This window comes from Serinus canaria, chromosome 1 (genome assembly GCF_022539315.1).
Source record: "Serinus canaria isolate serCan28SL12 chromosome 1, serCan2020, whole genome shotgun sequence".
NCBI lineage: Eukaryota > Metazoa > Chordata > Aves > Passeriformes > Fringillidae > Serinus > Serinus canaria.
The window spans coordinates 89,994,905-90,009,813 of record NC_066313.1 but is presented as its reverse complement, the minus strand read 5'-3'; the positions used below and the strand labels follow the sequence as shown (position 1 = coordinate 90,009,813).

Below are 14,909 nucleotides of genomic sequence, written 5' to 3'. Positions count from 1 at the left end.
GTCCGTGGGACTGTGCTGCTTTCAGATCTTGCTGGCACACTGACTCAGTCCTTGAGGGTTGCACCATCAGTACTTGGCAGGAGAGGAGCACATACGCAGAGCTCTACTGCAACAGAGGTATGCCCAGTGTTCACAGGACAGGCCAGATCTCTCCCAACACATACACATTGATTCACATCCTATATATTTGTCTTTTCTGATTTTCTGTCAATTTATATTCCATTAGGATTAACCAGCACACCCAATAATTTAATTCTTTTGCATAATGTGCAGAGTGGGGGTAGAGTATTGCTTTTCAGGCAACTCTCCCCCACAAACAGTCTTACAGGTTAACAGGGAGGATCTACAACAATTTTACAAATCTAAGCAAGCAGCAAGTAAATTCATGCATCATGATCCACAGGCTGCAGAGGAAATTCAGTACTTGCAATTAATCATCAGTATTAAGAACCACAAAGAACAATCTGTAATGAAACTGCCTTGGAATAGTAAGTAAATGTTTTTACTGGTCTGTTATTGTGATTCATCCTCAACACTTCCACAATGTAGCAAGGGTTTTTGGGTTTTGTTGTGTCTTCTTTCCTCTTCTCTTTGTCTCCAAACTTGTGACAGACTTCACTAGTCTGTTCCAGATATTAAACATGTTCTAACTGTATGTGCCTCAGTTTATCTTCCCTGTTCCTTTTAATAAAATATCAACATTTGCTATTAAACTAACACAGCACCTTTACTGATTCACCAGTGTTTACACACAACAGTGTTCATGCCTAACTCCGCAGTACTGGCTAGACTTTAGCTCTACTTGAAACGTGAATATATGCAAAATATGATCATACTACCTAGAAGCTAACAAGTGTCTAAAATTGTCTGCCAAGATTTTGAGAAATTTAATCCTATTTTTTAGGCCATGTAAGTTTAACTTGAAAATGAATTTTGGATTATAACTTATGTATTCTCAATTTTCTACATGACACTTTTATTTCATGGTGAAATATCTTTATAACAAGTTACAAATTCATGGAAGATAAGCCAGCTTACCAGTGCTTAAGACATATATTCAGCCAAACAGTGAACTACCTAGCACACCCAGCAGGAAACAACAGTGGGACCAAACAAAGTTTACTTTCTTATAAAATAAAGAAAATTGTTGAGGCTGACAAATTTTGGACACAGGAAAGAGGAGCAATGTCTTAAATATTAGAAAAAGGCTATAAAGCCCTTCTTCCAAAGTGTATGTCTCCAGTTGATGAATAGAAGACTGCTTTCCAATGAAGTTTATGCAAATTCTTCCTATGTGTAACTTCCCCTGAAGTAACAGGAAGAGAAAAAAGTTTAAGAGATGATACAATTTTTTAAACCATCATACATGGAAATTTATTAGAGACTAATTTATCGAGAAAAAATTTCTTTGGGTAATAAATTTTCCAGCCATAAAAGCTGTCTTCTATTCATCATTCCGTTACTGTGTCCTCCCCTCTCCCTTTTTGTTAAAGTGGTCAAAGCATAGAAAGTAAGTGATTTGCCTCTTTTGGTCAGCATTAGTATCTGCAAGCCCAAGCGTAAGTTACAAGAGAATCGCTCAATTTGAAGTTCAGGTTAGGGTTAGTTGGCCATGCATATGGCAGGGATAACAAAATCTCTCCTAGCCCTATAAACCTGGCACACTGCCCACTGTAAGATCTAGAGAACTGAACTCCAACATTGCTGTGGGGACACACAAAAAGGAGGAGAGAAGACCTTTGCAAAAGGACTCCCCAGCATTGCATTAGAAGAATGAGCTAAGCTTATAGCAGCTACCACTTCCATCACCAAACAGTAAAGATTAGTACTTCAGAAGGGAATATATGTCTTGAGAAGGGCTGTTTTTAATCACTGGCCCATAAAACCATGTGTCTAAAGTTGAGGAATTCAAGTAATATTTAAAAAATGACAGAATACACAGACTCAGATTTTTATAGCATTCCTTTTAATTATCGCACCCAAATTTCAGTTGTCATTACTAATTTGTTGCTTTGAAATTCTTATAAGGGGCCAAATATATTTGCACTGAAACACTTTCCTAGCTCTCCTCATAAGATCTCTCTAAATTATAAGTTTGACTAAATTGAAAAGAAACACACATGGAAAAATATATACACCCCACTGAAAGATGGCTTTTATATATTTCAATGCATTCAGAAGAAAACAAAAGTACCCTGTATGAGTCTCAGAACAATTGTTTTGATTCAACAACTGGAATGAATGTGACCTAACAGGAAAACAAAGTAACATTTTTTTTCTAAGAAGTTTCTGAGAGCAGTTCAGGGTACAGCCTGTCAGCACATTCTCATGGGTAAGATACCTCTTCCCTATCTCTTTTATCTCACAAAAGAAGTTCTTTCATTCTGAGAAGCTCTTATTAATTCCTCATTGCCCCTGATAACACCTCATAATCCTTTAAACTGGTCACACTCCTCATCTGTGCTTCAGTCTGATACAATCCCTTTTGTAATAATATTCCAGGAAGAGAAGCATCAATGACTCCTACCAGGCTTTCACAACTAGAGCAGAACTCGTCCCTCTGTTGCAACACTGCACAAACAGCCCAAACTTGTCTCACAATCTAGAGGATGCATTATAAATAAATGAGTAGAAACTCTAAGTTTCATTAATTTAGCATTCAAGATAATACATTTCATTGGTTCTGTGGTTACTAAATATTTTGTGAACAGTGCTCTTGAAGAAATGACAAAAAGAATTCAGGAATCACCACAGACATTTAGTTTTTGCAACCCACTGCTGAATGCCTTCCTTCTTTCCCTTGGAAAGAATGGCTACCCTCTCACACAGACAAGGGCAGTTTTCTCTAGCTTGGGGTCATGACTAGATTACCTTTGACTTCTATTTCATTTTACTGAATAAACATCTTGCTTCCTTCCTTATTATCTTTTTATTTATGTTGCTGAAGAGTCTTTTGCTTTTTTTGGCTTTAATCAGTAAATCTTTCTCAGCCTGATTAATCAGTTTCCAGTTCCTCACTGTGCTCTTAACCTCAAAAGACACTTCCTCTACTGATTAAATACTTTTCTCAAACTCTCTTCCCAGGCCTTCATGTATGGGTATTTTTTTCAATTCAGTCTAAAGCCATTTTTTACTCCATTTTTTCCTCCTTCTGTCTTTCCAGGACCTGAATTCTGTTGGCTTGAGGATGGTCCAGTTTAATTCAGAGCACACTTCCTATTTTGTTCTCCAAATTCCAAGTCCCTGGACATGATTCAATTGATTTCACTCACTGGTACCTTTACACTCCTTCCATTTATCAAAAAACAACCAAACAAAAAAACACCAAAACAATCAAACCACCCAAAACCTAACACAAAAAAAAAAACAAACCAAAAAAAAACATCACCAAAAAACCCCAAAACCAAAACAACCCACTCAACCAAAAGCAATTTACTTGCAGGAATTAATTTTTAAAATAAAAGCTCCCAAACACATTTACACTGAAAACTTTAAACTATGTACACTGTTTTGGATGGGACAGAGTTAATTTTCTTCATAGTACCTAGTAAGATATTTTGGGTTTGTGACCACCAAAGTGTTTTTAGTACACCAATGTTCTAGCTGAGAGGAGGTTGGGATGTGCCACAGCTGGGACCACTGACCCAATAGGACCAGAGGATTATCCCATGCCATGTGACATCAGGCTCAGCAAGTAGAACTGGGGTTGCCATTGCTCCAGCACTGGCTGGCATCACTGAGGTAGTGGTGAGCAACAAAGCTTTTTGCACTGTGCTAGGAGATTTTAAAAAATGTTCTACCACTTGATCTTCTTGGATTTCTTTTTCTTTGTTTCCTTTTTTTAACCTGTTAACCTGTCTCTATGCCAACCTGTGAGTTCTCACACTTCCCTTCTGATTCTCCCCCTCACCTCACTGGGTGGGGAAACAAGGAAGCAGCTCTGTGGTGCTTAGGTATCCACTGGGGTTGAACTTCAACACTGTGCAAGCACTTCTAAAATACTTCTAGTAGTGATACCTGACTAAGACACAGAAGCCCTTACTTGATAAGAAATACAAACTAACTCCATTCCTTAACTCAACTGACTGAATTTCAATCATCTATCAGATGATCACATTTCCAAACACTACTCATTTCTTAGAACCTGTATCTTTATCCTTTCTGAAGCTAGGAAGCAGAAACTAGAGAACACTGAGTACTTTTCCTCCTTTGCTAAAAAGGCTTTTGTGTGCAAGTGAGAACTTATGGAATCTTTTTATCTGGATTTAGACCTAATTGTTGTTTAAAATAAAAACTGTAATATACCCAAAGAATGTTTTCTTCCTCCCCACAAAGGATATCAGCCTATTTACAGTTCTTGCTCCTACGGGTTGTCTAACCCTCCTAAAACTATCTGCCACCACTGCCATGTGATGGTAACTGACTGCATGAACACTAAGTTGCATCCCCTGTAAGGGTGCAGTATTTCTTTTCGCTTCCCTTTATGACAGGCCACACAACACTTTTCTGGCCAATCAACAAAGGCAACGTACAAAAGAAATGTTTACTAGTCTGAGGCTAGAGGCAAAATATATTAAAATTAAGTTAATGGTTTTTTAAATCAGAAGTACTTATTATCCAATGTATCTAATCTATACAACGGCCCAGAACCAACCTGTATTGTGACAAGGATAAATCAGAAAAAAATCCTCAGGAAAACTAGCAGGATAATTGCTTTGCACTGCTACAGTGAACTAGAGCAGGCAGGCAGCCAAATGCAGGTCCTGAGTCACACTACTAACAACTATTAGCAGACACAGCCCACTGAGGGGAAAAAAAGAAAAATCAGAAACAGTAGGACATTGTCTTGAATACACTATGGGTAGAAACAGACCATTGCTTAGCACTTCAGCTTTCCTCCAGTGTATTTTTAAATGGTGATCCTGGGGGTAAGGAACTGCCCACTGATGAGAGACAGATGTGATTCTAGCCAGCACATACAGTTACATAAGAGGGCTGGGCATCACAGGATATACTCACATAATTTATTTGGGGAGCAAAGTGCAGTTGGGACAAGCAGTTTTCAGCATTTGTCCTTCATTGCTGCTGCCTGAGAAGTGTCCTGGGCAACTCTCACAAGCAACAAGATAAGACATGTTTAGGTTTTCCTAAACTTCAGGGCAGGCAGCATGAGCTACAATACAATACCTCAGGGCAGATATGAAAGCAGGCATGCAAACTCTACTGAGTACCGGAGGTTTACGGTAAAACTGAGAGACTCGAGTGGATTCCTTTTCAGAAGCTATCCTTTTCTTTTTCCAGAAGTGAAGGGTTAGTCTGTAGCCAATGACCAGAAGTCAGTTTGGAAGGAAAAGTTTACTAGTTTAAATATCAAGCATTCCCAGATCTTTCTCAGCATGTGTTTTGTATCCAGTGTCCATGGAACACTTGTCCTCACACAAGCATTAGCCAGTGACTATGTCTGTTTGGAGTACAGCATCAGTCAGCGAGCTGGAAGGAATAAACAAAATACACATCAGGAAATAGTGCTCCAAAAGCTCAAAAGTGTGGGTGGAAGCCCTAGATGATCACCTAAAAGTGCTTGCAAGTTAAATAAGGAACAGAGATCATTTAAGGAGTTCAAATCAAACAAGAATAGTAGAATTTGACTGCAATTCAATAAACAGCTGAGGGAACTGGAGATAGCAAAGCATGCACTGTGCTTTACATAGCCATGTATGAAACATTCCAATTATTTGTGGGATGAGTTTTCTGCTTTATCATCAAGGCATATTGCCTAGCTTACAGTGCTTGTGCATGAGAAAACAGTGTGACTGACCAGTTGTGTCCTACGAACTTCAGAGGCTTTTTGTTTCTACTACCATTTAATTAACCAGAGGTATCTTATATTATCACTAAACTGAGCCTGAAATACCTCTGGTCATGTGTTCAATTAGTATCTTGAGGGTGCAAGAAAAGTTACTACATTGAAGTGTAACTTGAGCCTACCATTAATGACATAAAAGACACCCAACATGTCAGCTCTCAGCACCCTCACTCTCTAGTGTGCTGAGCTCTCAGCACTCTCACTCTCTAGTGTCCGTGGTCTGTCACTGCCTCAGTCTGCCCCCAGAAGCCTATAGAATACTATCATCACTATCTGAGAACTTGACAGTGTGGAGGACCATTTGCACTGGCAACGAGCCAGCAACATACACACTCCTGAGTCACTGTCTTGCCTTAGTAACTTCTTTAAGCTGGAATGAGTCTCCTGCCCATTTTTAACTGCATATTATACTGCCTTCTGCTTTCTTTTACAGTCATCTGCATGTTGCCCTCAGCCCATGGAGAGATCTCTCCACACTCTTCTCTTCTTCTGTGAGCTAGGTGCTACTTTTTTCTTTGCTACAACCTCACTCACTACATGTGATTTTCCCCCCCCTCATCATGTTCCAGGACATCAAGCTTGTTCTTCAACTCCATTTCAACCTCACTGGTCAGTTCTTCTCTTTATCCTCATAGCTGGAAACTTTCATTCTTCTCATTCATTCACTTTCATTCATTCTTCTCTTCTCATTTAGCAGTTATTTGTATATCTTTATTCTGTGCATGCCACGTTCCTCTCTAATCACCATTTCTTTACATTCTTACCTGGTCTCCAGATGCATTTACAGTTCTTGTATTTTCTCTTCTGAAGATTCTACCACTATGCAGCAATAACTTTTTGCATAAGTTACTTTTGTCAGGTATCAAGGAGAAGATGCGATCTATAGCCTCTGCATCCAGCCACCTTCATTGTTTCTACAATTCTCCTGGTGTCTCACAGCTGTTCTCAATGCACCAGACTTCTTTTCTGAAAACTCAACACAAACTTCCCCATTTCTTATTTTTGCACAGCTTAAAAAAAAGAAAGAACCAAACTCTAGAAATGCAAATGTTTTAGTTCTTCAGCAGACTTAGCTTAACTCTACTGCATATAAAACGCAGTCTGGCCCTTGAATACTTTAAGAAAAGTATGATGCAAGATTTAACAGGCCAGACATTTTATGGATGCTGTGCTATACCACAGCTTTTAACAACAGCATATGCTGTAGTATTAATTAGTCTCAGAATATTATTAAAAATACTTTTGATTACCATTAAAAAGGATGTTATGTATGACCAGCATACATAACAGATTAATTCAGTACTTCAAACATTTTTTTCAAAAACATGATAGTTTTTAAGTATTGATTCTGTTACTGTACCAGAGTACAACACTCCTTTGCAGGAATTTTGCTATATTAATGCACTCTCTGCTACCAAATAAATTACATACTCACCTAAAACTAATGAAAGTTATAGCAAAAAAAAAAAAAGGCAAATGAAATTTTTAAAATCACCTTTCTTTGTTAGTCAAGTAGATGTTTCTGATTTATTTTCAGAAAGCTACTAGAAAAGCTTTAGAAATAATCTAAAAGAAAAACAACATAAAACCAGATGCACCTTAAAATAAATCAAGGCAGCTCTTACTAGTTAGATGTATGAGTAAATCATGAAGCACCACAAAGGTCTCATGGTTCTGTAGAATAGTAAATTTTTCAATTCTTAGCATATTTATTAAGTATTATGTTCCTCACTAGTCTTTTTCTTGCCCCTGCAGCAGCACTACAATATCAGAATATTTGCTAATGCTGCCAATACCAAGGCAACATTACCACTTTGTTCAAGAAGCAGCAAGATGTCAATTCCTAAAACAAATATCCTCCAAACCCCTAGAGGCTTAAAGGACATTTATTAGTCCTACCTCTACTGCAATGTAAAATGTCTATAACTGATAATTAAATTGCTTGACTTCAGCTGATGTCAAAAATGAAACATCTGTGTGTTAATGTAAGGCTCATACATGTCATAAAAGGGGATCAAGACACCTCTTGCAGAACTATATGCATACATGAAATACACATTAATCCATACCTGTTTGTTTATGTTGGCCCCCACTTGAATCAACCAATTCAGGCACTCTGGATGTCCTCCAAAAGCAGCAATGTGGGCTGGTGTTTGAGCAAAACGTGTCGTACTGGCATTTACAGAAGCTCCAGCTCTTACTAACTGCATTAGGCACTCCAGCTTTAAAGACAGGAATGAAAACAAAACCAAAAATGTTACACAGATGCGCTATGACAATTAGCACGTGGTAATAAATACATAAAACCTAGAAGAGCTAAACTTACCAGTAAGATTACACGAATAAAAAACAAGACAGAATATGAAATCTAGAATTTCCTCCCTCTCCCTTTACTCCTTCCTCATTTGGTCATAGACCTTACCTGAGAAGTACTTAATTCTCACCTCCAAACTGAGTTTCACCTTTAATTTCAGAAAAGAGGAAAAGAGGACATAAACCCTTCAATCCTAACTACAAGAGATATTGAGTTCTCTTTTGTTAAGAGGGTGGAAAGGGAAAAAAGGAGGGGGGAAAAAAAGGGGGAGAGTTCTGATCCAGCAAACATGATACTAACCAGATATTATTAGATAACATTTGCCAAAACAAAATTGTTGTTAGGAGATACACAGATGCTGGACTCATACTCTCAGCAGAGTTTATATAAAGCTAGATCAGAAAAACAAAAGATTATTCATTTCTTTAATGTCTGAGTGACAGAAGATTGGTCAAGAAAACTAATACTTAAGAATATATATAATGTGTTAAATCTACAAAAGGAATCAATTCCACCATTTTCTTGTTATTTCAGATAAGAAACTGTTTAAAACAAAACAGGCTGCTTGTTTGTGGCACCACAAAGATAATAAAAGCCTTTTTTCTTTTAAAAATTTGCAGTCATGGTCAAATTATATTCTGCCTTTTTTCCTAACATACTAACCAGAAGTGTCAGATAACCAGATACTATTTTTAAAGGTTCATAACTTCTCATTTGTAGAAACTAGGCAAACCACAGCTACGATGACCTCAACTTTCAAGAATAGTCAAAACAACACTCCTTTCCTGTCACACAGAAACATTGTATTGTTGATAGGAAAAGAAACTCACTATGCTGAAATAAACAGTTTAGTCTACGTATCCATTTACTGCGGGTAGAAAACAAATACCACTGCACACAAACGCAGCAGCAAAACAAAGACCCTTACAACAGCTCAGGCATTGGTTCATATAAAACAAATCTGTGGGTGTCTCAGTGTATCACAATTAAAGAAAACATCAGCCACACCACAGCTGTGGAACGGTCTGTCCATAAAGGATCAATTAAAAATCATCTGAATGTGGACTGGCAGCTTGACTTAGAAGCATACACATCAGGATTATAACATTCTTATCTGTTGCTGTATGTCAGCCTTTCTTTCTTTCTCCCTCTCTTAAACTGTGAATTGCTGATCTTGCTGAATTACACACGAGATAAAAGTACCAAACACTGTAATGAAGTATTTTATATTAGTTTTGCAAATACCTTATCAACTTCATTTGTTTCCTTCCCTCATATAATTGAAACAAACACATGCAAACCCTATCCCTTTGGATATACAGAAGTCTTTTTTTTTTGACTGTAATGAAGTTAAGGCTGGACACAGTTGTACCAGGAACTCACTAACTGCAAAAAGTAAGGGTGAGGATAACTGGAATATTGAATATTAATGAATCTAGCTCTCTAAACATCAACATTGCCAAAGAGAAAGCACCTTTTCAAAAGAAAACAAACACTTTTGTTGGGAAAAAACCCCACTTGTTTTAAGAAAATTTATAACGCCAATGCTAGACTACTGAACTACATTTTGTATTTGACAATAATAGACTTGCCATGATCTTCACATGTTAGCATCCATAATATTGTTGTCAATCCTTAGTAGTTATTAATTAAATTGTAACACTGCAATTATTAATAAGTCATGTGATGGAAAACACCCCTCCACCTACAGCAAGAGGTTAATCTGTGGTAACTGAAGGCAAAAATAAATTTCAGCCAGTTTTAGAACAATAGAGTTTATTAATAGAGTTCATTTGAAAACACTTCCAGACAAGCATTATAACTTCAGGAAAGAATAATATTTCCTGCACAGGCACCAGGCTGAAAGAATTCCTTAATTAGACAGGCATTACAGCCCATCAACTGAAAAGGAAAAAACAAAAACTGATTCACCAGCACTATACTGCACTGCTTGGATCTAAGAGGGCCACACAGCATGATTATCCATGCAATTTGACTTTTAAACATTGTTTTTCTTTTTCTTTTTTTTTTTGTTTTGAATACGCTGACTTTAGATTCATAGAGCTTTAACTATGAATACATTTCATCCCATTAAAAGCTTGAGTATGGATCTTTTGTATCATGGCTGTCAGAAAAACCGGCTTCTTCCAACATTATGGAAGAACGAGATTAATTCCATCCATGAACAGAAAAAGTCAACATGACAAAAAACAATACCTCACTTGATCATTTATGCTTGAGATCAGGACACATAAGTCCACTTTCATTAAATAACTTATATTTAATACAGTAGATTTTTCCAATCTAACGCAGAGGTTAAACTGATTTAGTGAAGGAAGACAGGCCTCCATACAGGACACAACACTGGAAAAATACCAAGCAGGAGACAGGCATTTTTATCTCTACCGCTTCTGTTCTAAAAGAAACAGAACATATTTACTACTATTTTTCATCCTATAATGTAAGCAGTCAAATGACAAAAAAACAGGCAAAGAGCACAAGCAAAGAGATGTGGTCCAAGAAAACAAAAATTCAACTGCAAGTGATTAAAAAGAAAATTAAGATTAGTCCAAAACAAAGTGAATTCAAATTAAGACCAAACTCAATTTTTTAATGCAAGCCCTGTATTTTCTACCTCTCTGGTAGCTTTTTTAGGCTATTAACATTTTTACATTCTGACCCATCTTCTCAGAAATCTGTGGAATACCAGTGTAATTTAGGGCACCATATAATTAACTCCAATTAAAATATAGAAACTCTAATGGGAATTAATTCACATCTCAGGAGACAAGCACTTGTCTGCAATCAGGGAATGTCCTGAAATGCAAACTCCACCACAGGTACTCCGCACAGCAAGTAAATTTGCACTTGGTGCTATCTCTAAAAGGAGCTCCACACTGTCATTAAATGCCCAGATATTACAACTAGAAACACAGGCTGCAGTATCTATCACCTCCAATTGACTTGGCTGATATTTTACCGATTACCTGCAAACTGTAGAAATGTGTTTTAGAATAAGTTACTCAAGAACTCTGTTTTCACTTTTAGTTGTAAGAGACCCCATTCTTACTGGTACTGGTGTTACATCAGTATTTCCTCCCCCATTAGCCACCTTTCCTCTTTGACATATTCATTTTTAACCAACTTGACTGTTGCTGTTACTTCCTTCCTGAAGCATATCTACAACTGCATGCAAGAATTTAGCTCTACATAGCTTCACTATAAAATTCTTCTGTACTGACTGCCCTTTGATGCAGAGAGAGTCATCTTATGTTTAACCTGTGCCATAGACAGAGGGAAAGAAAACTCTCTTTGAAGTTCACCAAAACTGGACTCCTGCTGTGTGTGCAGGCACACACATATGTACATATATGAACTGGGTTAGATTTCATTGCTCACAAGTAGTTCCAGACCAGAACTAAATCAATTTTGTCTTTTCAGTGTCCTATAGAGCAGCAGTGAGAAGCAATGGTCTGGTGGACCATGTTACCAATTGGCCCTGTATCAGACATGCAGACGTGAATTTCTCTCATCACGTAGTTTTTTCAAGGAAAAGAAAAAAACCAAACAAGTTCTACAAAATCTAGAAAAACAAAGAAGTGAAGAGACATAGACTTGCTCAGTAACTGTTAACCAGCACTTCAAAAATTAACATTTGAAAACTGCGGTACTTGGAGAACCAGAAGAATTTTCCATTTCATTTTGATGAATGTGAATTTGGGAAACAAAAATGCCATAATTGTGAAAGTGAGACATGCATCTGAGCACCTCTTGTCTCACTGCTGGCAACACTCTGTTAACTGGTGAAAGGTACAAGGGTAACTGTGTCACATAAACACAAAGCCAGTCGGGTTTGGGATCCAATTACACTACTCTAACTTTTTTAAAGTGTTGTGGAGTCTTTGGCTCTGAGAAAGAAACACAACTTAACTAGACTATAAAGTACGTAAATAACTTCCACAAATTGCTGCCTAGATCTGATGGCTTTTAGGAAAAAAACATATGAACAAAATTCTATAAAACCCATTTACAGCCTATGTCACCTTTGTCTCATTTCATCTGCCAGATTTATCCCCTCCCCATATGTAACACCACCACCCATCAAATTCTGCCCATACCTAAGAATGAAAAGAGCAAATACAAACACAATGTGTTGCAGGCCGACTTGCTCCCTTTGTTTGCTATTTCTGCAAGAGTCTCTTCAACAGAAACTGGAATGCACGCAAAAGCTCACTCAACCTAGGGTGGTTAGCAGAAGGCTGAAGACGCTTAATGGAAAAAACAAAACAACACATACACTATCCAAAATCTATATATAATAATTAAGTAACTACAACTGCCCGAAACTCATACTGAGAAGAAATTCTTACAAGACAGAAAAAGTAAACAGATGACTGTAAGGCCAAAAAGTATCTTAACAGTTCCTTCGAGTGTACTTCACAAGGAAAATAAAGGCACTCCACTTTTTTCGGAGTGAAGATTATTAGCTTCTTTCTCAACAGATAAAAGACTATTCTACATTTTGGATTTTGTGGGTTTGGGGTTTTTTGTTGTCTTTTGTTTTAGGACTGGAAGAAGACTTAGCTAAAGCTGCTCCTAAAAGCTTCTCAAAGAAGCAACTGCAGATAAGAACACATAACTTATAGAAGCCATCTCCTAATGTCCTTTTATAAACCATGACAACTGCCTAAGTACATCAATCTTCCTCCTCTGGCGCACAACCAATAAGCAAACAGAAGTATTTGGGAAATGGGAGGGAGAACAAGAACAAAAGCCCCACGAATTCTAAACTCAGACAAATCAATGAGGGGAAAAAAAACAGATCCCAACCCTCTAGGCTGGAATCCTGCATAATCTGAGACACTCACTGCATCAGAAACAGGAAACGCCTATATTAAACTCGAGAAATTAGAATACCACTTATTCTAAGATGTGAAGTTAGTGCAGCTGCTTCTTATGTTTTGGTCTTTTCTGCAATACAACAACGCCAATGCAGAAAATTCCATACGTATGAACCGTAGTTTATTTTTCCTACTGAAGGCAAAAAGGGAGCGCCTTACAGGCACAACAAGCACCTTCTGCCCAAACTCCGGCGAGCCGGTTGTCATAACACGGGCACCACAACACAGCGGTCTCCAGGTGCGGAGCCCGAGGACGGCACGGATCGCCACCAGACCGCGCAGACAAAGCGCCCCGGCAGGGAGGGCCGGCATGGAAGGAGGATCGCCGAGGGCGGGGAAGAGGTCGCGCCGAAGCGGTGCCTCCAGTTCACATGGCCGGCGTCCGCCGGGGGTGTCTGGGGGGGGATCGGCTGTTCCTCATCATTCGCTCCTGTGCCGGTAGCCCGGGCGAGGCCGCCGCTGTCAGCCGGGAAAACAGCGGGGAGCGAGAGGGGCGGCTGCCACCGGCAGTGGTGTGGGATGAGTGATGCCGAGACGGCAGGTGCCGCCAGCCCCGTGACCTGCGCCACCCACGCCTCGCTGACCGCAGGGACAGGAACGGAGCCAAGCGCCACGGCTGTCCGCTCCCGTCCCGCCCGATTCCCTGAGGAGAGGCAGGAGGCGGTGGGGGGGGGGGGCGGTGGCACCTCCCGGCACAGCGCGCGCTAGGGGCAAAGATGGCGCCGCGCTGCGCGCGAGCGGGAATCGCGCCCTCCTTCCCCTTCCCCTTCTCGTTCCCACCCCCGCTCCCGCCGCCGGCTGAGCCCGGCCAGGCCCCACCTTGCCGAAGTGCGCGGCCCAGTGGATGGGCGTCCAGCCATAGAAGGAATCCTCGGCCGCCAGGTCGGAACGCGGCGAGCTCTGGAGCAGCGCGCACAGGGCGGGCAGGTCCCCATCGCGGCAGGCGCGGTGCAGGGGGAAGCGCAGGGTCAGCAGCTCCTCGCTGGAAAAGCCCGCCTCGGGGCCGGCTCCCAGCGACATGGCGAGTGAGAGAGCGGTGAGAGGGAATAGGAAGGAATGGGGGAGGGAGAAGGGGAAGGAGGAGCGGGCGGGAGCGCGCTGCCCTGGCGGGAAGCGGCGGCGACTGCGGCTGGCGCGCGCGGCCCCGGCACAAAGGGAGAGGGGCGGGGCCGCGCGTGTCGCTCCGCCCCCTGAGGGGCGGGGCCGCGCTGCCCTCAGGGAGACCGGAGCGGGGCGGGAGGGACGCAGGGGGGGGCGCGCTGCTGCTCCCCTCCCCTCCCCTCCCCTCCCCTCCCCTCCCCTCCCCTCCCCCCCCTCCCCCCCCCCCCCCCCTCGTTCGTGGTCCTTCCTTCTCCCGCTCCGGCGTCGCCTGTTCCTCCTTCCCTCTCCACGTCTCTCCGCCTTCCCTCCCTCCCGCCTTCCTTTCCTCCCACCTTCCGTTCTCTCTCTCTCCCCACTCCCTTCCCTCACCTTTCATCTTCTCCCTCCTTCTCGTTCCCTCTCCCTCTTTCTCCCTTCTCCCTCCTTCTCTCCCTCCCCTTTCTCTGTTCCGCTCTTCTCTCTCCCTCTCCTCTCCCGGATTTTCCCTTGTCCGAGCCGGCAGAGCCGCTCTGGCCGCCGCCGCCCCGGGCCGGTATGGCCGCAGCGGCCGGGGCAGGGCGGGAGCGCTTTGTGCTCCCGGCGCCGCGGGTGACAGCGCCGGGCCGTGTGTCCGCGGGGAAGAGGTGCCGGCAGCACGACAGGGCTGAGCCGCGGGGCAGCGGCTGTCCTGGTTTGTTCCCGTACACCACGGGAGCAAGCTGTCAAGCCAGCTTCAGCACTCAGAGGT

General features: G+C 41.3%; 1 protein-coding gene across 2 annotated transcripts in view; it reads right to left on the bottom strand.

The window, feature by feature from the left end:
• ANKRD10 (ankyrin repeat domain 10) overlaps positions 1 to 14,229 on the bottom strand; it is a 37,478-nt gene extending 23,249 nt beyond the window's left edge. For both annotated transcript variants that reach the window (XM_050980501.1, XM_030234331.2), the window contains exons 1-2: positions 13,901 to 14,229; positions 7,936 to 8,088 (exon numbers count right to left, since the gene is read on the bottom strand). In XM_050980501.1, the coding sequence (XP_050836458.1) occupies positions 7,936 to 8,088; positions 13,901 to 14,101 (354 nt within the window). In that variant the 5' untranslated portion in view covers positions 14,102 to 14,229. The remainder of the gene's footprint in view (positions 1 to 7,935; positions 8,089 to 13,900) is intronic.
• Between the last annotated feature and the right edge of the window lie 680 nt (positions 14,230 to 14,909).